The sequence below is a fragment of the Neophocaena asiaeorientalis genome, unplaced genomic scaffold (genome assembly GCF_003031525.2).
Source record: "Neophocaena asiaeorientalis asiaeorientalis breed wild unplaced genomic scaffold, Neophocaena_asiaeorientalis_V1.1 scaffold179, whole genome shotgun sequence".
Classification (NCBI taxonomy): domain Eukaryota; kingdom Metazoa; phylum Chordata; class Mammalia; order Artiodactyla; family Phocoenidae; genus Neophocaena; species Neophocaena asiaeorientalis.
In genome coordinates, this window is record NW_020172775.1 from 349,819 (window position 1) to 375,858 (window position 26,040).

The 26,040-nt window shown below is 49.1% G+C and overlaps 2 protein-coding genes and 1 long non-coding RNA gene across 3 annotated transcripts; 1 reads left to right on the forward strand and 2 right to left on the reverse strand.

The window, feature by feature from the left end:
* On the reverse strand, positions 1 to 9,136 carry ZNF132 (zinc finger protein 132). Its single transcript, XM_024740888.1, has 3 exons — positions 8,758 to 9,136; positions 6,449 to 6,575; positions 1 to 3,314 (listed from the first exon to the last, which is right to left on the reverse strand). Exons 1-3 carry the CDS (start codon positions 8,854 to 8,856, stop codon positions 1,384 to 1,386), a joined length of 2,157 nt encoding a protein of 718 aa, XP_024596656.1. The 5' UTR covers positions 8,857 to 9,136; the 3' UTR covers positions 1 to 1,383.
* A 377-nt stretch (positions 9,137 to 9,513) lies between these two features.
* Positions 9,514 to 14,509, forward strand: LOC112396931 (uncharacterized). Its single transcript, XR_003002682.1, has 2 exons — positions 9,514 to 10,095; positions 11,678 to 14,509. It is a non-coding gene; the product is annotated as an uncharacterized LOC112396931 (long non-coding RNA).
* A 5,689-nt stretch (positions 14,510 to 20,198) lies between these two features.
* LOC112396917 (zinc finger protein 132-like) lies at positions 20,199 to 26,018 on the reverse strand. The gene is given in 4 exon segments (XM_024740892.1): positions 20,199 to 20,824; positions 20,827 to 22,404; positions 23,591 to 23,717; positions 25,706 to 26,018. Coding segments are annotated over 4 exon segments (1,773 nt in total). The 5' UTR covers positions 25,736 to 26,018; the 3' UTR covers positions 20,199 to 20,786.
* Positions 26,019 to 26,040: the final 22 nt, after the last annotated feature.

The following is a 26,040-nucleotide window of genomic DNA, read 5'->3' on the forward strand; positions in this document are numbered from 1 at the left end:
GTGTGAAGACACAGAAGACAGCTATTATCCAGGATCCTCACCAGACACCAAATCTGCTGGCACCATGATCTTGGATTTTCCAGCCTCCAGAACTGTGAGAAATTTCTATTATTTATTAGCCACCCAGTTTATGGTATTTTTGTTCTGTCAGTTGGAATGGACTAAGACACGGGGAGACAGACATCCCTTAAGAAACCACACAACTGGCAGCTGTGAGCAGGGTTGTGGAGGGGCCCTGAGTGTGTCAATGAGGCCCCTCCTGACGTTCTGCATTTCTGTCTCCTGGGGGCTCAGGTGACCTCTGCAATTGGCTTTTACCTTTTAGTGAAGGGAAGAAGTTATTATGGCTTGTATTTGTCATGGTTGCTTCTTTTGTTGTAACTTTAAAAAAATTGAGCATTTAATGATTCTTTTTTACACTCCATAGGGCTTATTCTTATTTCACTAGTATACATGGAGACACACACACAAATATTTCTCCCTTGGTACTGTTTTAGGTACATTCCATATGTTGTGATATCCTGTTTTCATTTTCATTCAAAATACTTTCTAATTTTTCTTTTGATTTCATCTTTGACCATGGATTATTTACAAGTGTGCTATTTAGTTTCCAAGTGAGGGTTTTCCACATATCATACTATTCTTGACTTCTTACTGAATTCTCTCATAGTCAGGGTCCATACTTTGTATTATTTCAATTCTTTTCCATTTATCAAGCCTTGTTTTGTGGCCCAGAAGATGCTCCATTTTGGTAAATGTTCTATGTGCCTGTGAAAAGAATGTGTATTCTGCCTTTATTGGACAGAATGTTCTGTAAATGTCAATTAGGTCAAGTTGGTTGGCAGTGTTGTTCGTCTTCTCTGTCCTTACCAATTATCTGGGATGGATGTGGACATCTCCAACTATAATTGTGGATTTGTCTATTTCTCCTTGCAGTTCTATCAGTTTTTGCTTCATGTACCTTGAAGCACTGTTAGGTATATTAACATTTAGGACTGTCATGTGTCTTGATTAATTAATCTCTCAACCGGCATGGGGTCAGTTCATTCCTTAACCCTCTCAGAGGCAATGGGAATGAAGCCATTCCAGTGAGCCTAGGACAATCCCAACACCCTCCAGGAAAGGAGAAGGGAGGCAAAGGGAGGCATTCTCTCCATGTATATGTAGGTGACTGCTGCAAATATTTGGATCCAGACAGCTAGAAAGAGGTTTATGCTCCAGAGGCGAGACAGTGCTGCCTGAGCTGCTCAAAAAGGGCAGAGTAGCTTCTGAAGGCTCTTCCACATTAGTCACACTTAGGTAATTTCTTTGTGGGTATTCTGCTGCATGAAGTTGGATGTGGCTGAAGATTTTCTCATGAAGATCATTTCTAAAAGGCTCCACTCAGGTATGAATCCTCTTATGCTGAGCAAGGTTGCAGAGGCGGCTGAAGATCTTCCCACAGTGGCCACACTCATAAGTCTTTTCTCTGGTATGAACTATCTGGTGTCGAACAAGTGTGGATCTTTCACTAAAGGCTTTCCCACATTGGCTGCATTCATAGGGCCTTTCTTGTGTGTGAACTCTCTGGTGACGAACCAGGTGAGAGTTATTGCTGAAGGCTCTCCCACATTCACTGCATTCATAAGGCCTTTCCCCAGTGTGAACTCTCCAGTGATAAATGAGGCTGGACTTGCGGCTAAAGAACTTCCCACATTCAGTGCACTCATAAGGCCTTTCTCCAGTGTGAACTTTCTGATGTTTAATAAGAATGGAGTTTTGGCTAAAGAATTTCCCACATTCACTACACTCATAAGGCCTTTCCCTTGTGTGAACTCTCCAGTGCTCAATGAGACTGGAACTGTGAGCAAAGGCTTTTCCACATTCGTTGCATTCGTAAGGCCTTTCTCCAGTGTGAATTCTCCAGTGCTGAATCAGGCTGGAGTTGCGACTGAAGGCTTTTCTACATTCACTGCACTCATAAGGCCTTTGACCAGTATGTACTTTCTGGTGCTGAATGAGGGTGGAGCTATTGCTGAAGGCTTTCCCACATTCACTGCATCCAAAAGGCCGTTCTCCAGTGTGAACTTTCTGATGTCGAAGGAGGTGAGAGCTTTGGTTGAAGTCTCTTCCACATTCAGTGCATTCAAAAGGCCGTTCTCCAGTGTGGACCTTCTGATGCTGAGCAAGGTTGGAGTTATTGTTAAAAGCTCTCCCACACTCACTGCACTCATAAGGCCTTTCTCCAGTGTGAACCCTCCAGTGCTGAATGAGAGCAGAGCTGCGGCTGAAGGCTTTGCTACACTGATTGCACTCATAAGGTCTTACTTGGGTGTGGACTTTCTGGTGCCGAAGGAAATTGGAGCTTTGGCTGAAGGCTCTGCCACATTTGCTGCACTCAAAAGGTCTTTCTCCAGTGTGAACTTTCTCATGCCGAGTGAGGTGTGACCTGTTATTGAAGGCTTTCCCACATTCACTGCATTCATAAGGCCTTTCTCCTGTGTGGATTCTCTGGTGATGAACAAGTGTGAGTTTGTGGCTGAAAGTTTTCCCACAGTCACTGCACTCATAGTATTTTACTCCAGTATGAAATTTCTGGTGCTTCCTCAGCTTAGACGGATGACTAAAGGCCTTGCCACACTCCTTACATATGTGAGATGTTTCTCCAGTGTGAAACTTTTGGTCATTAACAAGAGTTAATTTCTCCTCTAAGGAATTTTCAACTCTTAGGCATCTAAACGGTATCTCTTCAGAGTGAGTTCTCAGGTGGTTGAGGAGGACAGAACTCTTCTGGAAGGCTTTTCCACAGTCACTGCACTTGAAGGGCTTCTGTGAGGCATGGACTTCTGGGAGCTGCCCAAGACTGGAAGGGTGTGGTAAGGCCTCCCTGCACTTTGTGCTGCTGTGTGGCTTCCCACTGCCATCTGTGTTTGGGTGCTGGAGGAGGTCATGGCTGTCTAAGACATCCTTACCACCTAATCCACATGTAAAGGGCTTCTCTGATAGACAGACTATTGAGCTCTGCACAAACAAGTCCCTGTCCTTGTTCCATTTGAAGGGCTTTTCTCCACTGCACTCCTTCTGATGCTGGTGAAGGTCTGCACCAAACCAAAACTCTCTGCCACATGCTACACATGTGTAGGGAGTCTCCTCAGCATGTGTTCCTTGATGTACATCCAGGTGCAAAATGTCTTTCAAGAATGGGTCACACATGTCACAACTGTCAGCCTTCTGGGTGGAAGGATGTGCACTGAAAATCCTGACCTGTGACACCACATCTACAGAAGCATCCTGCTTGGAACATACCTCCTCATCTTCCACTCCATGCCAACAACCTGAAAGCCAAGAAATTTCTGGTTAACTGAGTGTTCCACTTAGTGGAAAGGGTGATTTCATTAGAAATGTGTGACTGACACATACGGAAATGGGCCCAAGGGTTTGTTGATAGGCCAAGGGGGCCAGAGTAAGAGTGACAGGCTCACTGTGCAGGACAGGGCCCAGCAAGCCACAGAGTAAAGGGGCCTTACCAGAGGCATGGACACAGAGGCAAAGAACTTGAAAAGACATTTCTCAAAGAAAGATAAATATACACAAATGGCCAGTAAGTACGTGAAAAAATGCTCAACAGCATTAGTCATTAGAGAAATGCAAACTCAAACCACAATGAGATACCACCCCACCAGGATAGCTATAAGGAAAAAGATAGTAACAAGTTGTTTATGAGGAAGTAGAGAACTCAGAACACTCATACACTGCAGTGGGAATGTAAAATGGTGCTGCTAGTTTGGGAAACAGTTTGTGAATTCCACTGCTATGTATCTACCCAAGAGCAATGAAACATATCTACACAAAAACTTGTACATGAACGTTCATAACAGCCATAATTTTTGTAACAGTCGAAAAGTGGAAACAAGCCAAATGCCCATCATCTGATGAATGGATAAAAAAAACTGGTATATTGATACAATGGAATATTATTCAGCCATAAAAATGAACAACATATTACTGATATGTGCTGCAACATGGATGAACCTCAAAAACATTATGCTAAGTGAAAGCCAGTCACAGAAAAATGTATATTGTATGATTCCATTTGTATAAAATATCTAGAATAAGCAAATCTATATAGCCAGAAAGTAGATTAGTGGTTGCCTAAGACTCAGGAGGAAGGGATGAGGGGGGATGTAGAGTGACTGCTAAAGGCTACAAAGTTTTTCTTTAGGTAATGAAAATGTTCTAAAATTAGAGTATGGTGACATTTATTACCTCTAATTTTTAAAAATTTTAATTGAAGTATGTTGTGTTAATTTATGCTGTACAGCATAGTGATTCAATTATACATATATGTACAATTCTTTTTCATATTCTTTTACATTATGGTTTATCACAGGATATTGAATACAGTTCCCTGTTCTATACAGTAGGACCTTGTTTATCCATCCAGTATGTACTAGGGTGCATCTGCTAATCCCAAACTCCCAATCCATTCCTCCTCCAACTCCCACCCTTGGCAACCACAAGTCTGTTCTCTGTATCTGTGAGTCTGTTTCTGCTTCATAGATATGTTCATGTGTCGTATTTTAGATTCCACATATAAGATCTCACATGGTACTTGTCTTTCTCCTTATGACTTCATTTAGTATGATAATCTCTGGTCCATCCAGGTTGCTACTAATGGCATTATTTCATTCTTTTATAAGGCTGAGTAATATTCCATTGTATATATACACCACATCTTCTTTACCATCTGTTGAGGGACATTTAGGTTGTCTCCATGCCTTGGCTATTGTAAATAGTGCTGCTGTGAACATTGGGGTGCACGTATCTTTTCAAGTTTTCTCTGGATATGTGCTCAGGAATGGGATTGTTGAATCATATGGCAACTCTATTTTTAGTGTTTTAAGGAACCTCCATACTGTTTTCCATAGTGGCTGCACCAATTTACATTCCCCCCAACAGCGTAGGAGGGTTCCCTTTTCTCTACACCCTCTCCAGCATCTGTTATTTGTAGACTTTTTAATGATGGCCATCCTGCTCAGTGTGAGGTGGTACCTCATTGTAGTTTTCATTTGCACGTCTCTAATAATTAGTAATGATGAGCATCTTTTAATGTGCCTATTGCCCATCTGTATGTCTTCTTTAGAGAAATGTCTATTTAGGTCTTCTGCCCACTTTTCTTTTTCTTTTTCTTAATTTATTTATTTTATTTTTGGCTGTGCTGGGTCCTTGCCACTGCACATGGCCTTCTCTCTGGCCACAGCAAGGTGGGGCCACTCCTCGCTGTGGTATGCAGGCCTCTCGTTGCAGTGGCCTCTCCAGCTGCAGAGCATGGGCTCCAGGTGTGCGGGCCCTAGCATTTGTGGCACACAGGCCCAGCAGGTGTCTGCCCATTTTTCAATTGGACTTTTTGTTGTTGTTACTGAATTGTATGGACTGTTTGTATACTTTGTAAATTAAACCCTTGTCAGTTGTATCATTTGCAAATATTTTCTCCCAGTCCGTAGGTTGTCATTTTGTTTTGTTTATGGTTTCGTTTGCTGTGCAGAAACTTGTAAGTTTGATTAGGTCCCATTTCTTTATTTTTGTTTTTATTTCTATTGCCTTGGGAGACTGACTTAAGAAAACTGGTATGATTTATGTCAGAGAACATACTGCCTATGTTCTTTTCTAGGAGTTTTATGGACTATGGTGATATTTATACAATGAGAACATATGAAAAATCACTAAACTGTACACATTAAAAAAGTGAACGTTGGGGCTTCCCTGGTGGCGCAGTGGTTGGGAGTCTGCCTGCCAATGGGGGGGACACAGGTTCGTGCCCCGGTCCGGGAGGGTCCCACATGACGGGTTTGATCCCTGGTCAGGGAACTAAGATCCCACATGCTGCTGGGCAACTAAGCCTGTGTGCCACAACTACTGAGCCTGGGAGCCTTAACAAGGCAGCCCGTGTCCCACAAACTACGGAGCCCACATGCTCTGCAGCCTGCGTGCCACAACTAGAGAGAAGCCTGTGTGCACTGCAACAAAGAGCCTGCATTCTGCATCAAAGATCCCACTTGCCTCAACTAAAACCCGACACAGCCGAAAAAAAAAGGTGAATGTTATGATATGTATCAGTAAAGCCATTTTAAAAAAAATGTCTCTGGGAGAAGGGGCAGAACCTAGGCATGACCCCACACTAGGTCACCCTGCCAGGAACTGGTCAAGCTCAGTGGGATCCTTTAGGCAGACCAGAATGCCTGATCCCCAACCTCTTCTCCCACAAGGCCTCTGTGGGACCTAACAGCTATTAGGATTGCTCATCAGGCTGCTCAGGGAGAAACAGGGCGAGTGCATACAGCTCAGTCCCAGCACTCACAGCACCTACAACAGGAAACCTGGGAAGGAAGCAGTGTCCATGGTCCAGCTTTGGGGAGAAGGCAGAAGGCAGATGCTGGCCACCAGGCTGGGCAGGGCATAAGGACCTTACCAAGTGAGGTCATGAGCTCCAAGTTCTCCAGCATCACACTGTGGTACAGTTGCCTTTGGGCTGCATCAAGGAGCCCCCACTCCTCCTTGGAAAAGTGCACGGCCACATCCTCAAAGGTCACCAGACCCTGCAATGATGAGACAGCTAAGCCAGGGGGCCAATAGGCGGGGTGAATAACAAACAAATAGTCAAATGGGCACATCCAGGCCCTTGACCTGTGACTCAGAGTTCTGCCATATCTACCACTGTCACCGCCTCTTCTCATGACCCCCTCAGTCCATCCTCCCCTCACCTACCTGCAGCTCAGCCCCTCTCCAGGCCCTCACCTCAGAGAAGACAACAGGTGCTGGCACCACTGGTGTCCTTCTCTCCTCATACTCCCACTGGCCACTGTATCCAGACCAAACCAAACAAGAGGAACAAATGGAAGGTGGATAGATGGATGCTGTTTCAGCTCTAGGTTGGCACACAGCCCACTTCCCCCATTGGACAATTTCCCTTGTGTCCTCCAGGTCACACCTCCCAAATATAAGAAACTTTGGGCTCTGTTTTCTTCCTTAAGCCTCTAGTACCAGGGCTCATTCCCTTACCTTGTACACATAGGACCATACCTTCCTCATATCTCCACTCCCCACAGCCCACAATACCATCACCCCTCTCCCTGGCCACACCACAAGCATCTCCCTAGTGTACCCATATACCACTATGTACATAGCTTGCCGACAAAGGCAAGCAAAATCCAATACTAACCTTGGACTGCCCGATTGCCAAAACTTCCCACTGACAGAGACAGCCCTCACCCCTCTATTTAATGCCTCCCTTCTTTGCTCTGCTGCTTCAACCTTGCCCCCCAGAACCATGAGTAAGATCTCAAACACTCTTATTCTCTTCCAGCTCTGACCTTGTGCATGCTGTCCCTTCACCAGTCATAGCTGTCCTTGCCCTTCCTAATACACGAATCCCAGACCCGCTGGCCCCACTCTTGGCTTAGGAACTCTTAGCTTGGGCTGACCCTTTATGTCCCTGCTACTCCAATAGCCTGACAAAAACCCCTGGACCCAAGGAGGATAGCCACAAAAACCTGGTGAGCTGTAGAGAGGTAAAACAGTCTAATCTCGGGCCCCTCTGTTATCCTACCTCAGTTACTTCCATGCTTCATTTTTCATCCCAAGTCTACACTCTACTCAGAGGCTTGGTCATCATCCTGTACCCAGCTCACAGCTGCACACAGTGTCTAAGCACAAGCCTCCACCCCTTAGATGTCTCCAGCCTGGACCCGGCAGAAAGCACGCTTGGCACCTCAATTTGGCAGTCTCTGGGACATTGTTTTTTAATATTTATTTATTACTTATTTAGGCTGTGCTGGGTCTTAGTTGCAGCATGCGGGATCTTTAATCGTGGCATTTGGACTCTTAGTTGTGGCATGCGGACTTCTTAGTTGCAGCATGAGGACTCTTAGTTGCGGCACACATGTGGGATCTAGTTTCCCGACCAGGGATCGAACCTGGGCCCCCTGCATTGGGAGCACAGAGTCTTACCCACTGGACTACGGGGGAAGTCCCTCTGGGCCATTTCAAATACAATAAGGCCAAAACCCAACTCTTTATCTTCCCTCTGAAATCTACTCCTCGCACCAACTTCCACATCCGGAAAACCTATCAGGGTCAACCATGATACCTCATTGCCACACATCAGGAAATCTAGTCCGTCCTACTTAAAAAGCACATCCAGGAGCCAACCACTTCTCCTACCTCACAGGCACCTCTCTACTCCAGCCACAAAGAGCACACACCTGGACTACTGCAGTCTCCTCCTCAATGGTCTTCCTGCCTGCAACAGCACCCCACCTGCCAGTCTCTTCTCCACCCAGCATCCAGAGGGAGCTTGTTAAGATCTGAGTCAGAACACCTCCCTCCTCTGCTCTACACTTCCCGTGACTCGCATCACACTGCGAACAGAGGCCCAGCACCTCACTCTGCTATTCCAGGCCTGCTTCCAGTTCCCCTGCTCGTTATTTCCACCAGACGAAATGGAGATCTGTGCTTTCCCTGAACACTTCCACCTTATACTCACCTCCAGGCAACTGGCATATGCTGATCCCTGTGCTAGGGGCACCTTTCCAGACCTTATCCCACGTGATCCGCTCCATTTAACCTCTGGCCTAGGCTCCAGATGCTAGGGGAAAGTGACTCTCAGGGCCCCAGACTCATGTGCAGGTGAAGAATTCGGGACATGACCATTCTCTAACGGGCTCCAGGCACAGGAAGGGGGGATCCCAGCGGGTGAGGACCTGCGCGCCCGCCACTCACCTGCGCCGGGTCCATCTGCGACGCTGCTGGCCCGGTCACAACCTGTGGGCTGGGCGGGGCCCTGCCAGGCGGCGACCGGGAAGAGCCCAGCGGGCTCATCCGAACCCCCACACCCACTGGGTGGAGTGACCGCAGGCTAACGGTCGCGCTCAAGGCCTTTGTCTTCCCCAGTATGATATAGGAGCTGTCTCCCGGGAATGTGGGAAGAAGGGGCGCGGAGACTCTCTGCGTCCGTTCCACTTCCGGGAAAACCGAGGCTCAGGAAGGAAGGGCCGTCAGCCGAGAGTAAAAGTGACTGCCAAGGTGCGATGACGGTTCCAGCACGTCCCCCCCGGCCCCCTTCGCCGCGCGTCCCAGCGACGGTTTGCGCATAGCCCAACCCGCCGCAAAACGAAGACTGCAATGGCCGCGCCGGAAGTCCCGCCCCACCCCCTGAGGCCCACGCGAAAACGCCCAAATCCTGACCCTTCACTGGTTCAAGGCTCGCCGCTGACTATGACGCTTTTCCCGGAGCCAATCGCGGTGCCGCCTAGTCGTTGCCTAGGTGATCAGGAAGGACGCACGTTGCGTCACGTCTCACGAGACACGAACTACATTACCCAGAAATACCCTCGCCGTGCGACCGCGCACAGTGTTGACCAATGAGAGCCCAGGATAGGGACCAATGATAACCTAAGGGAGGGGGCGTTTCCGAAATGGCCGCGCCGGCGGGGGCGGGCCTTCCGGGGTCGGACCATTGCTTCTTTGTCCCGCCTTTATGTCGGCACTTCGTGAAGGGACGTAGTTGCTGGGCTGTGGACCGCATCCAGGAGGCTCCCCGGGCCCGCGGAAACGGGGGTAGGGTAGGTACGAGAGCCTGGGTGGTCCACCCGCTGTGCCTTGTGCGCCCCATGACCGCAGCGAACGTCCCGCCTCCCCGAGCTCGTGTGTCCTCGGCTGTCGGGGGACCGCCTGGCGCCGGGGTGCCCTGCGGATACCTCCGTCAAGGCCCGTCTGTGTCCGTGGCCGCCCCGGAGTCGTCGCCCTGTGCGTTGTGTCCGCTTTACGGAGAAGAAGACCCGGGCTCGAAAGCCAGCCATTCCGAGGTCTTGACCCATTATGTAGCTGGACTGCGGGCGTGACAAGCGAGCCGATCGACTAGGCACGGATGAGGTAGAGTCTCCTGGCCTCCACCTGGCTGGACTCCGAACCCCAGTGCCCCAAGTCCCTGACTCAGCCTCAGGCCTGGGTGTTCAGGACAGTGGAACGTTCACAGGTCGGGGGTCTCCCTTTCAGAATCCAGTGTGATAAAATGTGGAGCGTGCAGGCGGAGGAATGTGCATGCGCGAAGACTTGGAGGTGAGACTGACCTGAGCATTCAGGAAAGTTTTCCAGTCTCCGTTGCGGGTAACCGAGAGCGTGAGGATAGGAGTCCTAACTCTGTTGACGGGCTGAGGATGCTGGGAGCCACAGAAATTTTTCATTAGAAGATGGATGGCTATGATCTGAGTTAGGATTTTGAAACTATCCCAGTGGATCCCGCGTAAACACACTGAGCAGCCTTGCGGGAGAGGGGTTGTGGTGGGGCTGAAAGCAGGCAGCTTCATGAGGTTGCTGCTGCAGGTATATGTTGGGTGGCTTGCTCAGAATAGAAGCAGGAGAGGTGGGAGAGATACTCAGATTCTGGATGCGTCTTTCAAAGTGGAGTCGATGGGACCTCCAGTTACACGTGGAGAGTGAACGTAGTGGAGGGTAAAGGACCACCGTAAGTGTTCAGATAAAGAATGAGATGGAGATCGGAGGTTGGCAGGAGGAGTACATTTGGGGGAAGATTAGCAGTTGGGTTTTGTACGGGTAGAGACTGAGTTGTCTGGAGGCCTCTAGGTGGAGGTGACACATGTACCCGTGAACAGATAGGGGATTTTGATTTGGCCTCCTGATGTCCAGACTGCAGTGCACTGGTGGCCTGGACCAGGGAAGATGCTGAGAATGGGATTTTGGAAGGAAACTCTTAGGTTGTTACAGATAGGCCTTGAGGTGAGTGTGGGGTGTCCAGACTAAGGACCAATAGCTGAGTAGATGAGGTGGGTGCAGAAAAAGAGAAGCATTGTCCAAACACCAGTGGACATGGGGAGAGTGCATACCCAGGAGGACGGCCCATGCTCTCAGATACGAAAGGGTGGGCAGGTGTGACGGGACAGGGTTTGGGAGACATAAGGGGAAGTGTGTGGCAGGACAGAGACTGGCGTGTCAGGTCCAGTGCCTGATGCTTAGAACACATTCATGTGCCCCTTGCCTGCTGTTGCAGGACCCAGTGACCTTTGAGGACAAGGTCGTGTGCCTTTCTTTCGGAAGAAGTGGGTCTCCTTAGTGAGGCCCAGTGGGGCTTCTGCTGTGATATGGTGCTGTCTTCACCAGGTCAGGCTGCCAGTTTCCCCGTGAGAGGTACTGCTGGCCCTAGTTCTGTCCAATGTTCTGCTACCTCTCCTCCCAGACTACAGTATAAACAACCCCCAACACCTTTTGCCTTGGGACCTTGACAGCTGTGGTCCAAGGTCAAAAATACCACAACCGGAGTAGCCGGTTATTTTCTTGTTATATTATATATATATATTTCTTGGTTATTTTTCCAGTCAGGGTCTGTGACTTTTCGGTCCCTCTATCACACCTCCTCCAGTGGAAGTTTCCTGCCAGCTGCCCCTTGTCAGCGCCTTTATTGGCTTTATGGGCACTAACATGGTCATTGATTCAGGGGCCACTGAGCTTTTCTAGTGAGGCCTTCCCGGGGTGTTCATTTTGTGAGGTTCAGTTCTCCCAGATGCATAAGTAATCCTCATCCACCTTGGTCTGTCATGGAATGAATCACCCCTGACCTGGGGCTGGCTGACCTCTCACAAACGCCTTGATCTCCCTTAAGAATTACTGTCTCCACCCACCCCAGTGCGGTCACCCAACTTGAACATCGAAAGGGGACCTAGCTGGTGGACAGGGTGGCTCGAATCAGTTCATGACCAGAGAGACCCATGGAAGACCAGTCCTGGTGAGTGCAAGACAGGTGTGGAAGGGCCTGTGGCAGTGGGCTGATCTCTTACCTGGTACCTGACCGGTGTCTTCTGTTGCCCTGGCATCAATGTGAGTACCCATGCCTCTTTTCTATCTTTCTGACACCCCATCCTAATTTACCCTGACTTCCTGTCCCCTGGCTAAACCCTCTTGGTCCTTTGCCTCTCAGCCTCTCTCTTTCTCCCCTCTTATGGCCAGGTCCTCCATCATTGGCCTCCCCTTCACATATCCTTAAACAGTTCTTGAAAACCTGTTCTTCCATGAGTCTGACTTGTCCCTCTGAGGAAGGTGGGCACAGTGTCAGGGGTCCCAGGCCTGGACTCCCCTCACTGCACAGCACCTGTCTGTCACCAGACACTGAGGCCCTGCCAGCTCCACATTCTGCAGAATCCACAGAGAACTGACACTGAAAGAGACACCTGATCAATGCACAGCAAATGGAGAGGTGTTCAAGGAGAGGTGTTCCCTTTTCTACCACCAAAACTTAAGAATGGGGAAAAAAATCCCAAGTGCATTTTTAAGGCCTTCACCTTTGTCTCCATCCTGAGAAAGCAGGAGTACGTTCACACCTTTGAATGTTACATGAGAAAGCCTCCAGCCAGACCTCTATTTCCATTGAGCACCAAAATATGTGCCCCATAGAAAGCCCTTATGAGGGCAGGGAGTGTGGCCCAAAATTTTGAGCAAAATTTTGCACTTCCTCCTGTACCAAATCATTCACACTGATTATCAGGACTCACAAGTGTGGAGAACGGGCATCTCCATTCAGAGCTCCACTCTTGTTAGCACCAGAAAATTCACACCAGGCAACAGTCGTGCAAATGCAGTAACTACGTGAAAACTTCCAGGAAAATATGAAACCTGTTTCATGCAGTCCCCATCAGAGAAAGGCATGAGTACAGCTAGTGTTGGAAAGCCTCCTCTCAGAGTTAATCCTGTTTTGCAGCAGCAAGTTACCACGTTGTGAGTGAGGTAAGTAGGAGGGCAAAAAGCTGCAGCTCCTGCCTGTTCCGCGTAGAACGCTTCACACTGGAGAAGGATCCTGTGTGTACAACTGACCCGGGAGAGGTGTCAGCCACACTTCCTTCTTCCCAATGCCAGAAACCTCACTCTGGAGAGAAGTCTTCTGAGGGCAGGGAATACAGTAAAGTCTTCAGCTCTCCACCCCCCTTTTTTAACGTTTTATTTAAAAAATCAGCCTCTTTTTTTTAACCTTATCAATATAAGAGAATTAACACTCAAGAAAGAGCCTACATGAGTAGCCTTCAGGCAGAAGCTGGACCTTGTATAGAAGGACCGCCACCAGAGGAGACACTCCAGGACTGCCCTGCGCATGGGGAAGCCTGAAGGGGCAGTGTTGTACTTTGTGACTTGTTGGGGGACTTTGGGAGAGTTGTCGCACCACTGGCTCTTAGGGAAGAAGCCGTGCTGTGTTCGATGGTCACCTCACAATTGCTCAGCATAAAGCAGCCTCTGTTCCCTGTCTGCAGTGCCCTGGAGGGTGATGGCCCTGCACCCATTGGCATGACATCACGCTGCTGTCCCATGACTGAGTAGGGCATGGACTTCACTCCTGCTCTGAGCGAGGGGCCTGATGGGATGGCTTCTGGGGGCCTTCTGGGTAAGGTTCCCATTATTCGTGGACATTGTGAGGTCTGCATTTGATATCAGTGATGCCTGCATAGAGCTGCTTCAAGTACTCATAACATGATGGTTTTGTGCATTCCTGTCATTCAGCCCTGGTACTGTTTGACAGTGACTACATCACTAATTTACCTTTGATATTGCAGTCCTATTTAGTGGGTGGAGTGAATTGAGAACATTGAATTGAGAGGTGCTCCCAAATTAGCCATTGGGCTGGAAAAAGGCACAGCAGCAAGGTATGGAGCGTGTGTCCAGCTGTGACTCAATTTGCATTTCTTCCCCATGTCCCTGTGAAATGAAAGGATGGAAGCCTCTGTTCTGAAGCTTCTGACCTGGAGTTCTCCTGGGGAAGACAGTGTTTGGTCTGGAAGAAGCAAGATGATGGTGTCTGTTCCAGGGAATACCTCCCTCCAACAATACACCCAGTATAAGTATACAATTTAATGATTTTTAATTAATGTAAAGAGTTCTGCAGCCATTATCTTACCCCATTCCCATTGCCCCAAAAAGCTCCTTATATCATGTATCAGTATTTTATTCCATTTTATTGCTGAATGATATTCTCTTGTGCAGATATACCAAAATGTGTCCATCACCAATTGATGGACTTTTGAATTTTTTTCAGTTCTTGGCAATTATAAATAATGCTTCTAGGAATATTTGCTTACAAATCTTTGTGTAGACATATGTTTTCGTTTCTGTTGGGTAAATGCCTAGGAGTGGAATTGCTGAGTCGTATGATACTTTTATGTTTAACTCTTTAGAAACTCCAAAGCCATTTTCCAAAGTGACTGTGCCATTAACTGTACAGTACAGTGGCATTAAATAAATTCACACAGTTGTGCAACTGTCACTCCTACACATCTTCAGAAATTTTTCATTATCCTAAACTGAAACTCTCTACCCATTAAGCAGTCATCTTACTGGTGTTTTAATCTACATTTTTTTTTGGTGAGTAATGATGTTGGGCATCTTTTCATGTACTTATTAACCATCTCTTTATCTTTTGTGATGAAAATTGGGTTGTCTTCTTATCATTGAATTGTAAAGTTCTTAATAGATTTTATATTCAGAATCCGTATATATATACACAAGCACTTTCTCTCAGTCTGTGGCTCATCTTTTAATTTTCTTTTATTTTTATTTATTTACTTGGTTGCACCAGGTCTTAGTTGCAGTAGGTGGGCTCCTTAGTCGTGGCTCACGAGCTCCTCAGTTACAGCACGTGGGCTCCTTAGTTGCGGCATGCGAACTCATAGTTGTGGCATGCATGTGGGATCTAGTTCCCAGACCAGGGATCGAACCCGAGCCCCCTGCATTGGGAGCACAGAGTCTTTAACCACTGTGCCACCAGGGAAGTCCTTTAGTTTTCTTAATGGTGTCTTTTGAAGAGCAAAATTTTACATTTGAAGTATAATTTATTAGTTTTCCTTTTATGTATTGTCATAATGTCATACCTAAAAAATTCTTTGCCTAACCAAAAGTCAAAAATTTTCTCTGTTTTCTTCTGTAAATTTTATAGTTTTAGCTCATATATTTATGGTCTTTTTCGTGGTAATGTTTACATATGGTGTGAGATAAGGATCTAAATTCATCTTTTTGCATGTGAATATCTAATTTTCCCAGAACCACTTGCTGAAAAGGCATCTTTCCACATTGTACCTTTGTTGGAAATCAATTAAGGGCATTTTGGTACTCTCAAATCTATTCCGTTGATCTGTATGTTTGGCCTTATGCCAGTACCACATTGTCTTGATTACCTTAGCTTTATAGAAACTTTTTTTTTTTAATTGGCCTTGCTTTGTCTTGTGAGATCTTAGTTCCCTGACCAGGGATCGAATCTGTGCCCCCTGCAGTGGAAGTGGGGAGTCCTAACCACTGAACCACCAGGGAATTCCCAGCTTTATAGAAACTTCTGAAATTAGGTAAGGTAAATCCAACTTTGATCCTTGTCAAAATTCTTTTGGCTGTCGTCTTTTGCGTATCTATGAGTTTAGGATGAGCATGTTAGTTTCTACCAAAAATGTCAGCTGTGGTTTTGATAAGGATTGCATGGGATCTATGCATCAATTTGGGGGTATTGTCATTTTAACACATTGAGTCTTTTTTTTGTTTTGTTTTTTGGCTGCGTTGGGTCTTATTTGCCCCACGTGGGCTTTTTTCCCCTCTAGTTGCGGTGAGTGGGGGCTATTCTTCGTTGTGGTGCACGGGCTTCTCATTGCAGTGGCTTCTCTTGTTGCGGATCATGGGCTTCCGTACTTGTGGTGTGTGGGCTGAGTAGTTGTGGCTCACGGGCTTAGTTGCTCTGCGGCATGTGAGATCTTCCTGGACCAGGGCTCAAACCTCTGTCCCCTGCATTGGCAGGCGGATTCTTAACCACTATACCACCAGCGAAGTCCCACACATTGAGTCTTCTAATCCATGAACATGGAATGTCTCTCAGCAGTTTCTCTTAGCACTGTTTTATAGTTTTCAGAGTACAAGTATTGCACTTCTTTTGTTAAATTTATTACCATTTTAATCTTTTTTAAGGTACTGTGAATGGAGTTGTTTCATGAATTTCATTTTCAGATTGTTGCTAATATATTTTGGGTTTTATCCTGCCCCTTGCTAAACTTATTTACTATAGAGGTTTTCTTTTTTAAATGGATTCCTTGGGATTTTTTTACATACAGGATCACGTCATCTGCAAATAAAGACACTTTTACTTCTTCCTTTCCAGTGTGTATCCTACTTTGCATATCTGCTCTCCTGGGAAAGGCTGAAAGATTCTATGTTCCAAATCTTTTGATTTGGCTGCTAAGAGCTCACCCAGGGAAGGGAGAGGGCGCTCTGAAAACATACCAGTGATCCAGGAGGCGAGGCTGCTGCTTTCTTGTTCTAGAGGATATTTCACATCACACCCCCAGCCGCAATGACAGGAAGCTCTTCTCCTGGGCTAGAAGTCATGTCCTCCGGACACCAGACCCTGAAAGGCAGGGTCACCTTGTATTCCTGTAAGAGCCAGGTGGGTATATTAAGTGGTAAAGGAACACTGGGTATGAGGAAATAGAGAGTGGGGGAGACTGGCAGCCTGGAGTGACTCTGCCCTTTCTGTGAAGCAGTCATGAGTCTGTTTTTTTTTTGTTTTTTTTTTTGCGGTACGCGGGCCTCTCACTGTTGTGGCCTCTCCAGTTGCGGAGCACAGGCTCCGGACGCGCAGGCTCAGCAGCCGTGGCTCACGGGCCCAGCCGCTCTGCGGCATGTGGGATCTTCCTGGACCGGGGCACGAACCCACATCCCCCGCATTGGCAGGCGGACTCCCAACCACTGCGCCACCAGGGAAGCCCATGAGTCTGCTTTGATGACTGAGTCCATGTGGGGTGAGAGTATGCAGACTTTCTGAGGATCTGCAGACCTGCACCTCTGCCAAAGCCATCAGTTCAATATAAGGGAATCGGGACTTCCCGAGAAAGCCCGTGCACAGCAACAAAGACACAACACAGCCAATAAATAAATAAATAATCTATTACATAGAGGGGGAACTGAGACTTTGTAATATGTCCAGTGGCACACAGCTAATTATCAGCCGTGATGTGTAGCTCCAGATTTTGTGTCCTTTACCGGCTCAGTATTTCTAGAACGCCTATGGGGGTGCCATGAGCTTTAAATAAGTAACACGTTTTACAGGGAAGCCATGTGCTTATTTGCCATCCAGATATCTTCTTTAGTGAAGTAAGCGTTCAAGTCACTTTTGCCCATTTTTAAAAATTAGGCTGTGGGAGGTCCCTGGTGGTCTAGTGGTTAGGGTTTGTCGCTTTCACTGCCGTGTCCTGGGTTCAGTCCTGGTTGGGGAACTGAGATCCCACAAGTCCTGTGGTGTGGCCAAAATAAACAAAAGTTGTAAGAGTTCTTTATATAGTCGAGATTCAAGTCCTTTGTTAGTGTTTTTTTAACAGATAGTTTTCCCAGTATGGCTTACATTTTCGTTTTCTTGAGAGTGACTGTTGAAATACAAAAGTTTAAAATTTTGATGAAGTCCAATTGATTTGTATTTTTCTTGTTATGCTTTTTATGATATATTTAAGAAATTCAGCAAATCCAAGGTCACTATGCTTCCTTCTAGAACTTTTATGGTTATAAGTTTTATAGGTATGTCTATGATCAAGTTTGAGTTAACTTTTGCACATGACTTGAGGTATGGGTGGAAGTTTGTTGTTGTAATATATGGCTGTCCAGTTGTTGATTTGGTTGGTTGAAAAAATTACCTTTTCCTCTGTGAATTGCTTTGGTCAGTTTTGGTACATGGAACCCAGAAGTCCTCTTGGCATCTGGCTTCAGGCACTAAGTGGATCTGGGGCTCAAGTAACGCTGCCTTCCTCCGTGGCTCATTCACAGATCAGCCTTCCTGTAGAGTCAAGACAGATGTCAGCAGCCCCAGTTCATAGATGCTCAGAGCCATAAGGGCTTTATTTTGGATGTTCTGGCACATGCACATGATCATGTACCCACAGACGCATGTGCGTGCACACACAAACACCCCCCCACACACACACACACCCGCAGGCCGGCTGCCCTGCACAGAGCCCTGTTGGGGAGACCACAAGGCAGGTTCAGGTCAAGGACACTTCACCAAATCAAGGACTCTTCACCAAAAGTCTTCATTTTACAGGATCTACACATCGCAGACCATTTGGGGTACAAATGATTCAGCTCTGATGACAGGTGTCTGCCCTACCTTGCTTGGAGGCCTGAGTTCCACATGTCTCAGCTGGACTTTAATTCTGATCCCAAGCCACTCTCCCATGTTGGTGGGAGGCAACTGATACACCCAGGAGAGTGGGCCTGAGCAGGCCAAGGGTCCCTGGATATCTTGTGATGCTAGGGATGAATTGGTACTCTGGGGAGATCAAATGCTTAGAACCAACACACCTTTGTTCAGTATGTTGTGGCATCACCAGGGAAATATTAAGGTTCCAGTAAGTTGGCTGGTGTGACAGAGCTCTGGTGGGGAGAGTAGAAGGTAGGTGAAGGGCTTCATCCATGCACTGGGGGCAGTGTTATGAGGCCTGTCTAACTACAGCTGACAACACGGGTTCAAGGACTTGAGCCATTGATGATGTGTCCCACCCTTTGCCAGGAAGCCTGAGGCCCCAAGGTTCAACTGAATGTAACTCTGATCCCAAGCCTCCCAAGTTGGTGGAAGACAATCATTACCCAGAAGGGATGGTATGGGTTCAGGGGATTCCCTGACACCTTGGGATGCTGGGGAGAGCTCAGGCACATCTGCCACGTGCTCGGCTGACCACAAGCCTGCCAGGAATGCCATCCCTCATATGGTCAGTTTCAGGGAACTGGCAGAGGATTGGGGGGGGGGGGTAGGGTACAGAGAGTCATGCTGAGTGGAGTAGCAGCAGTGCCACTGTCCCTGCTACGTGCTGTGCAGTAAACACTGGGCCAAAAGCCTTCGTATCTGGGGACCCCCAGGGACCCTTGGGCTCCCTGAAGCCTGGTTTGCTTATTTTCTAAGAGTCAAAAGTGTTGGTCCAGGAACACATATGGAACCCATATATATAGTTTGCATTTGTACCTATAAACTTTGAAGTTTGGGGGAAACAGTTTTCAACCTTTATAAAATCTAAAGCCTCCACATAAAAACATGGATCTCTCACTCCTCTGGAAAACCAGAAAATGGGGCAACCATATGTTGATTCCACCGTCTCTGACCCCTATACCTGGGGACAGCTGTGCCTCAGTGGCAGCAGAAAACAGGAGATGATAAGGCCAATGGCCACCACACTCGCCTGGAATACTGACTGGGCCACTAAAATCCGGGACTGCAGGACCTCCCTTCTCAGTCCCAGGGTTCCTGCCTTTGCAGTGTTGGCCTTGAAGTGAGCAGCTCTGGGAGGCTGTAGGAATCCAAACCACCTCAAGATTATTGTCTGGCAGTGAGCACCTCACCCCTGGTTACACCCCTCAAGTGGCATTGCACTTGTTCTGGAGGATAAGGCAAGAGCATGCAGGACTCCCCTGTACAGCTGAGTCTCTCTTGTGGCCAAGGTCACTGTCAGCAAGTTCGGCAAACACTACAAATTAGGTTTTCTCAGGTGTGTTATTTTTTCCCCGAGAGCTATTGTTTGCTAATTTCTGCGGTATAAATTCCACCATGGCTATTTCAAGCTGCCCACTTGATGTTGAACACACTCAGCTCTTGTGAGTGGGTATGATGTGCGTGGCCCAGGCACAGCATCGGCCACATCTCCGTTTGTCACAGTCTTCCTGAGCTCAAACCCAGTGTGTCCACACCCACTTATGCTTCTACCTGGCCCCTGTAGATCTTAAATCCAGAGATACCTACCTACAGATTCTGGACATCAGGGGCCTTACTGGACCCATGGGCAGGTCCCAGGAGACATCCTCCCCTCAACACTTTTGAGGGATGTGGGACATTCCCAGGAATGCTGTGCAGGAATTGCTGGAGATTCCCACACCAGTACTTAAACCCCAAAGCTCTGGGCCTAACAAATAGTCCTGGCACCCAGGATATAAGATTTGGCCCAGAGACCTTCAGTCTGTCCCAGGAGGCCTTGGGCTACAAGGCAAATTAGATTAAACTAGACTGCACGCTATTGCTTGCCATCCTACTATCAAAGTCTGGGCCCCCACAAAAGCCCTTCCCTCTCTTGGCACCATTAGAGCCCAGTTCTGTTCTCCATCTCTCCCCATACACAATGGACGGAGTCTCAGGATTAAAGATGGCTTCAGCAATAAGGTCTTTATTATCACACTCTGCAGGCAGGCAGTTCCAAGGCTGGGTGATATGGAGGCTGGACCAGTTCACTGCAGGCATCATCTGTAGACTCAACAATGCCCATGAAGAAGGAAACTTCCTCTGGACATCGTCAGACTCCAGATCCTCCTGGAGAGAACTACGTCAGGGCAACACCTGAGCCACTGGGGACAGGGGAGAGGTGGAAAATGAGGCCACCCCAATGGGCTCCCAAAGTTTATGGCTCCCTCCAGGGAATGAGAACACAAGCCTGCATTCCCTGAGTATGTTGAGATGACAGGCACATGGTGTGGGGATCTGCCAAATGGTAGAGGTGAGAGGGCACCTGGCAGTGATATAATCTGGCAAAGCACCTGGACAGGTTAGAAAGTGCTGCATAGCTCCTGCAAGCGTCCCACTTACCACTGGCACTACAGCCAATCTCCCAGTAGGGGTGTGGGATGCGCAAGTTTCAAATTTTGGCTGATGGCTTCCTCACAAAGGTTCCTTTCATAGGAGTTTCTCAGGAGTGAGTCCTTTTATGGAACAAGGAGAAGGTCCCCACTAGTGCTTATCCACTCTTGCCACATTCCTAAGGCCTTTCTTTGGTGTGACCTTTCTGGGCTGGGGGAGGCTGGAGCTCTGGCTGAAGGTGATCCTATGTCCACTGCACTCAGATGGCTCTTTTCCAGTGTGACCCTTCTGGTGCTTAGAGAGGTTTGAGCTGTAGCGGAAAGCTTTTCCGCATTTGTTACACGCATAAGGCTTTTCTCCAGTGTGAACTCTCTGGTGCTGACTGAGAATGGAGCTTTCACTGAAGGCCTTCCCACACTGGCTGCACTTATAAGGCCGTTTTCCAGTGTGAACTTTCTGGTGCTTAACAAGGTTAGAGCTGTAGCTGAAGGCTTTCCCGCATTCAGTGCACTCATAAGGCCTTTCTCTGGTGTGAACTTTCTGATGCTGAATGAGGGCAGAGCTTTGACTGAAGGCTTTTCCACATTCGGAGCACTTGTAAGGCTTTTCTCCGGTGTGAATTCGCTGGTGTGGAACGAGGTTGGAGGGGCAACTGAAGGCTTTCCCACATTGGTTGCACTTATAAGGTCTTTCTCCAGTATGACTCCTTTGATGCAGAATAAGTTTGGAGGTTTGCTGGAAGGCTTTTCCACATTCACTGCACTCAAAAGGCCTTTCTGTGTTGTGAACTTTCTGATGCCGGACAAGATGGGAGGTGTTAACGAAGGTTTTTCCACATTCGCTGCACTCATAAGGCCTTTCTCCAGTATGTATTTTCTGGTGCTCGACAAAGTTGGAGATACAGCTAAAGACTCGCCGACACTGTCTGCACTCATAAGGCCTCTCTGTGTTGTGAACTTTCTGGTGCCGAACAACGTGGAAGCTACGAGTGAAGGCTTTCCCACACTGGTCACACTCATAAGGCCTTTCTCCAGTGTGAACTCTCTGGTGCTGAGTGAGTGAGTGTTTGCGGGTGAAGACTTTACCACATTCACTGCAACTGAGATGCGCTTTTCCAGTGTGAACTTTCTGATGCGTCCTCAGGTTAAACAGGTGGCTGAACACCTTTCCACATTCCTTACACACATGGGATGTTTCTCCAGTGTGAGTTTTTCGGTGATTAAACAGGGTTGAGCTCTCCTTGGGGGCATTTCCACCTGCTGGGCACCTGAAGGGTCTCTCTTTGGCGTGAGTGATCAGGTGGTTGAGGAGTGCAAAGGCCTTCAGGAAGGCTTGTCCACAGTCGCTGCACTTGAAGGGCTTCTGTGAGGCATGGCCTCCCTGCTGTTGCTGCCAAATGGAGCTGGGTGAGAAGGCCTCCTTACACTCGGTGCTTCTGTGTGATGTCCCCTCTCCGTAGGTGGCCTGGGGCTGGAGGCCATGGTTGTCCAGGACAGCCTTAGCACACTCCCTGCATGTGAAGGGTTTCTCTTCACTGTGATCCTTCTGGTGCTTGTGAGAGTTTGCACTGAGCCAGAAACCTCTCCCACATGTCTCACAAGTGTACGGTTTCTGCCTGGGTTGTATTCCCTGGTGCTCAGCCAGGTGTAATATGTCTTTTAACACTGGGTCATGCACATCACAGGTGTTGGCCTTCTGGATGGATGGATCTGCCTTGGGGGTCCTGGACTGAAGCACTGCTACATAAACACTCTGCTCATAAGATGCCTCCTCAGCCTCTGCTCCACACCCATAATCTGAAAGCAGAGAAATGCCAGTGAAATGTATGTAGGCTTTGTTGGGAGAGGGCAGCCCCTTCACAGATGTGTGTCTGACACATTCAGGAATGAGTCTGTAGATCAAGTTGGGGTGAGGTAGAGCCAGTGGTGCAGGACTGGGCCCAGGAAGGCCACAGAAAGTGAGGGCCCATCACCTGTGAGAACATGGGTGAGGTTCAGGCTGGGAGGAGAAGCAGAGATTCCAACTCATTCCTCAGCTTTCATCAGGAGAGGAGAGAGCTCTGCCAGGAAAAGAGGACACACAGCCATGTGCACGAGCTCAGGAAAACCCAGGGAACCTGATGCTCTGAGTCTACATGAGATACACACACATGTCATGACACATGGACTGTAGGCTAACCTGGGACAGCCCTGCAAAAGGAGGAAAGGCGGGGAATGGGGGAGAAATGGAGAGCAGAGCAGTGAGGCTGTCCGTCATCAGGGCCTAGGTACAAAAGACAAATGGCAAGTAGGTGGTCTGTCCTTAATGAAGAAGGAAGGTGGGGGTCGGGTGGGGCTACTGGCTCCAGCAACAAGCTCCAGTGGACACAGGGGAAGTACCCAGTATAATGTGAGCCCACCACAATGTCGCCTCTGCCCCCAGCTCCCATTCACCAGAGCCAGGCCCCTTCCCAGCCTCTCTTGCTGTGGCTGCAGACATGGGCACCCAGGGTCCTTTGCCCTGTTCCTGTGGTTGGGCAACCACACAGGACGTGGAATATGCAAGTCCTGGCAGAAAGAGCGGATGAGGGGGTGGCCTAGCTCAGGGCAACCTATCCGGTGACAGACCAAAGGGAGTTCGTGTCATCTTTGCAACTGGGAAGAAAACCCAGTGTTACAAAATCAGCTCCTGAGGAACGGCTCCCAGGAACAGCCCAGTCGTCTCCAGAAGCAGTGACCACGTCGGTGTCTGCAGTCCACAGCACAGCCAGGCACAGAGGTGCCACCGATCCGGACCAATTTAGGCAGCCGGATTGAGGCTCCAAAGCCTGAGCCCTTCCCCAGGCTTCGGAATCAGGTGTCAGGGCTCCTCAGAGAAAGGAGCAGGCAAACACGAGGCAGGTGGTCCAGGGGAGCAAGCAGCGCCCATGCTCAGCTGCGGGAAGACAGAGCTGCTTCTCGGAGAAAAGGAAAGGCAGAGCCTAGGAGGCTGGGAGGGCCTTACCCAGTGAGGCCACAAGTGCCAAGTTCTCCAGCATCACATCACAGTACAGGTGCCTCTGAGCCTCGTCAAGGAGCCCCCACTCCTCCTGAGAGAAGTACACGGCAATGTCCTCAAAGGTCCCCCAGCCCTGCCATGATGAAGACAATTAAGTCAGCTAGACCAAAGGGTGGTAGAAAAACAAACAAAAAACAGTGCACAGATGAGCCCATACATACCTAGGTCTTTCACCCTGCATCATACCACCTCTCTGGTGGGCAGTCTCTGACCCCTAAACCATCCTCCCCAAATACTCCAGGTCACCCACTTCCCCCAGATGCAATGTCATGGGTGCCGCTGTCTCCTCATGTCCCATCGGTCACTGTCCTTCAAAGAGCAGGCAGGTGGACAGATAGATGCTATCTAAACCCTTAGCCTGGCATGTAGGGCCCCACTTCCTCCTGCTAGGTAATTCCCCTGGGTCCCCAGATCCTGCCACCCAGAAACACCAAGCTGGAGGCCCCCTTTCTCCTACAGGGCCCCCAGTATCAGATTCCAGTCCACTGACTCATCCCCTCTGTATGCACACATCAGGCTCTGTACTGCACATCTCCAGACCCCACACCATTCCCTGGCCCACACAATGGGCATCTCCCAGCCATCCCACATGCCACTGTGCAAATGGTGTCCAGAGCCTGGCTACTTGGTGAGGTCAACCAGTACCCCTTCCTGACCCAGACTTCAAAGAATTCCAACTGCCAGGGGTGGCACCCAGAGCTTCCTTCATTGTTTCTGCAACTGGGCCTATTCCTACCTTTGACTCTCAGCCACCAAGGCCAGACATGGATCTCTGGCATGTCCTGGCCTCTGACTTTCTGCATGCTGTCACCTCCCCAGCCACTGTATTCTTCTCTCCTAATGTATACTCAAAGTCCAGGCCCACCACCTCCCACCCCAGGCCTGCGACACTCCCAGTTGCCTGCCTGCCACTGAGCTAACCTGCTATCCTAACTGAAACTCACAGGCACCACAGAGTGGGCCAAGAAAGGCTGGTGAGCCATAGAGAGGTGAATGGCCACCAGCCCTGGTCCTGCTGTCACCTACCTCCACCTACAATATGCCTCAGCCTCCACCCCAGCGCCCGGGGGCCCCTTCTGGACCCTCCTCTCCCACACACCCCTTCCTTTGTGGCTGCTCCTCCCTTCACCTGAATTTGTGACACCCACCATCCCTGTCCAGGTACCCGAAGAGCCACCCAGTCCTCAGCTGCCCCCATGGGGCATCCATCACCATGCCCTAAAGACGCTCCCTCCTAAATCTGCACCTGAGTTCCACCTCACTTCACAGGCTGGCTACTGCCAACTGGATGTCTCCAAGTGGAATCCCTCAGCATAACTTAGACCTGCACTCAGAAGTCTCTGGGACATCTCAGTCTCCACATGGTCAAAATCCACCTCCTGAAACCACTCCACCCACCAACTTCCCCATCTCAGCCGAAGCACTTTCTCTCTCTGTCTGTCTCTCTGTCTCTCTCTCTGTCTCTCTGTCTCTCTCTCTCTCCCCCTCCACCTAAAATCAGGCTGGCTTAACTTAAAAGACAGATCCAACCACTTCTCCCAACTCCAGTCACCGCTCTGGCCAAGCTACTGCTATATTAAGGTAGCATCCTTGTGTGCCTCCTTTTCTCTTCCCTCACTCTCACTCTCCTGTCTGTTTTCCACTCTGCAGCCCGAGGAAGCCTGTGAACGCCTGAGTCAGATCACCTCCCTCTTCTGCTCCAAACCTTCTGTGGCTCCCGCCACCCTCAGGTGACAGGCCAAGCTCTTGTCCACCAGGCAACAGGGAGACTTTCAGTTCCCTGAACACTCCCAACTGAGCTTCACCGCCAAGCATGTGCACATCCTGGTCACTGTGCCTGAAACTGCTTTGCACGCCTTGTCCCGCTGGATTCCAGAATGAGAACGTTTCCACAAAAAAACCTGGCCAGGACGCGGCACCTTGGGCTTTCAGTGACCCCAGGGTCCCAGTAGCGAAGATGGAGGCGCACAGTCCGGGAGCAACCCCTCCCCTCTGTCGGGGGTCCCGGGCCACATGGGTAGGGGTCCGAGTGAGTGGGGGCTGCGGGGACCTTCCACTCACCCGCAGCGGGTCCCTCAGCGCCACCGCCATCAGACCCAGGCGGGCTCTGCCGCTCCCTACACCCCCAGCCCCAGGCCGGGGGCCTCCCACCGCCCGTTGCACGCGGGGCCTCTGTCCCCACGGTGTAAACGCCGCCTCCAGGGACCGTGGGGACGCAGGACACCACGTTACAGGACACTGCGGCTCGTACGGAGCCTGGAGGCCGGTCCCATCCTCCTCACTGTCCACCTCGGCCGGGTCCCGAGGAGGAGCCTGGAACACGGCCAAGACCCAACACTCGGGTCCCCAAGGGCAGTGGAAAACGACCTGTCAAGAGCAGAAGGAATGACAACAAT

Coding starts and splice junctions, on each gene's coding strand:
- ZNF132 (XM_024740888.1), bottom strand. CDS start 8,856: ATGAGCCCGCTGGGCTCTTCCCGGTCGCCGCCTGGCAGGGCCCCGCCC. Junction 6,576..8,757: donor CGCAGATGGACCCGGCGCAG/GTGAGTGGCGGG, acceptor TCATCATTGCAG/GGTCTGGTGACCTTTGAGGA. Junction 3,315..6,448: donor GGAGCTCATGACCTCACTTG/GTAAGGTCCTTA, acceptor CTTGGCTTTCAG/GTTGTTGGCATGGAGTGGAA.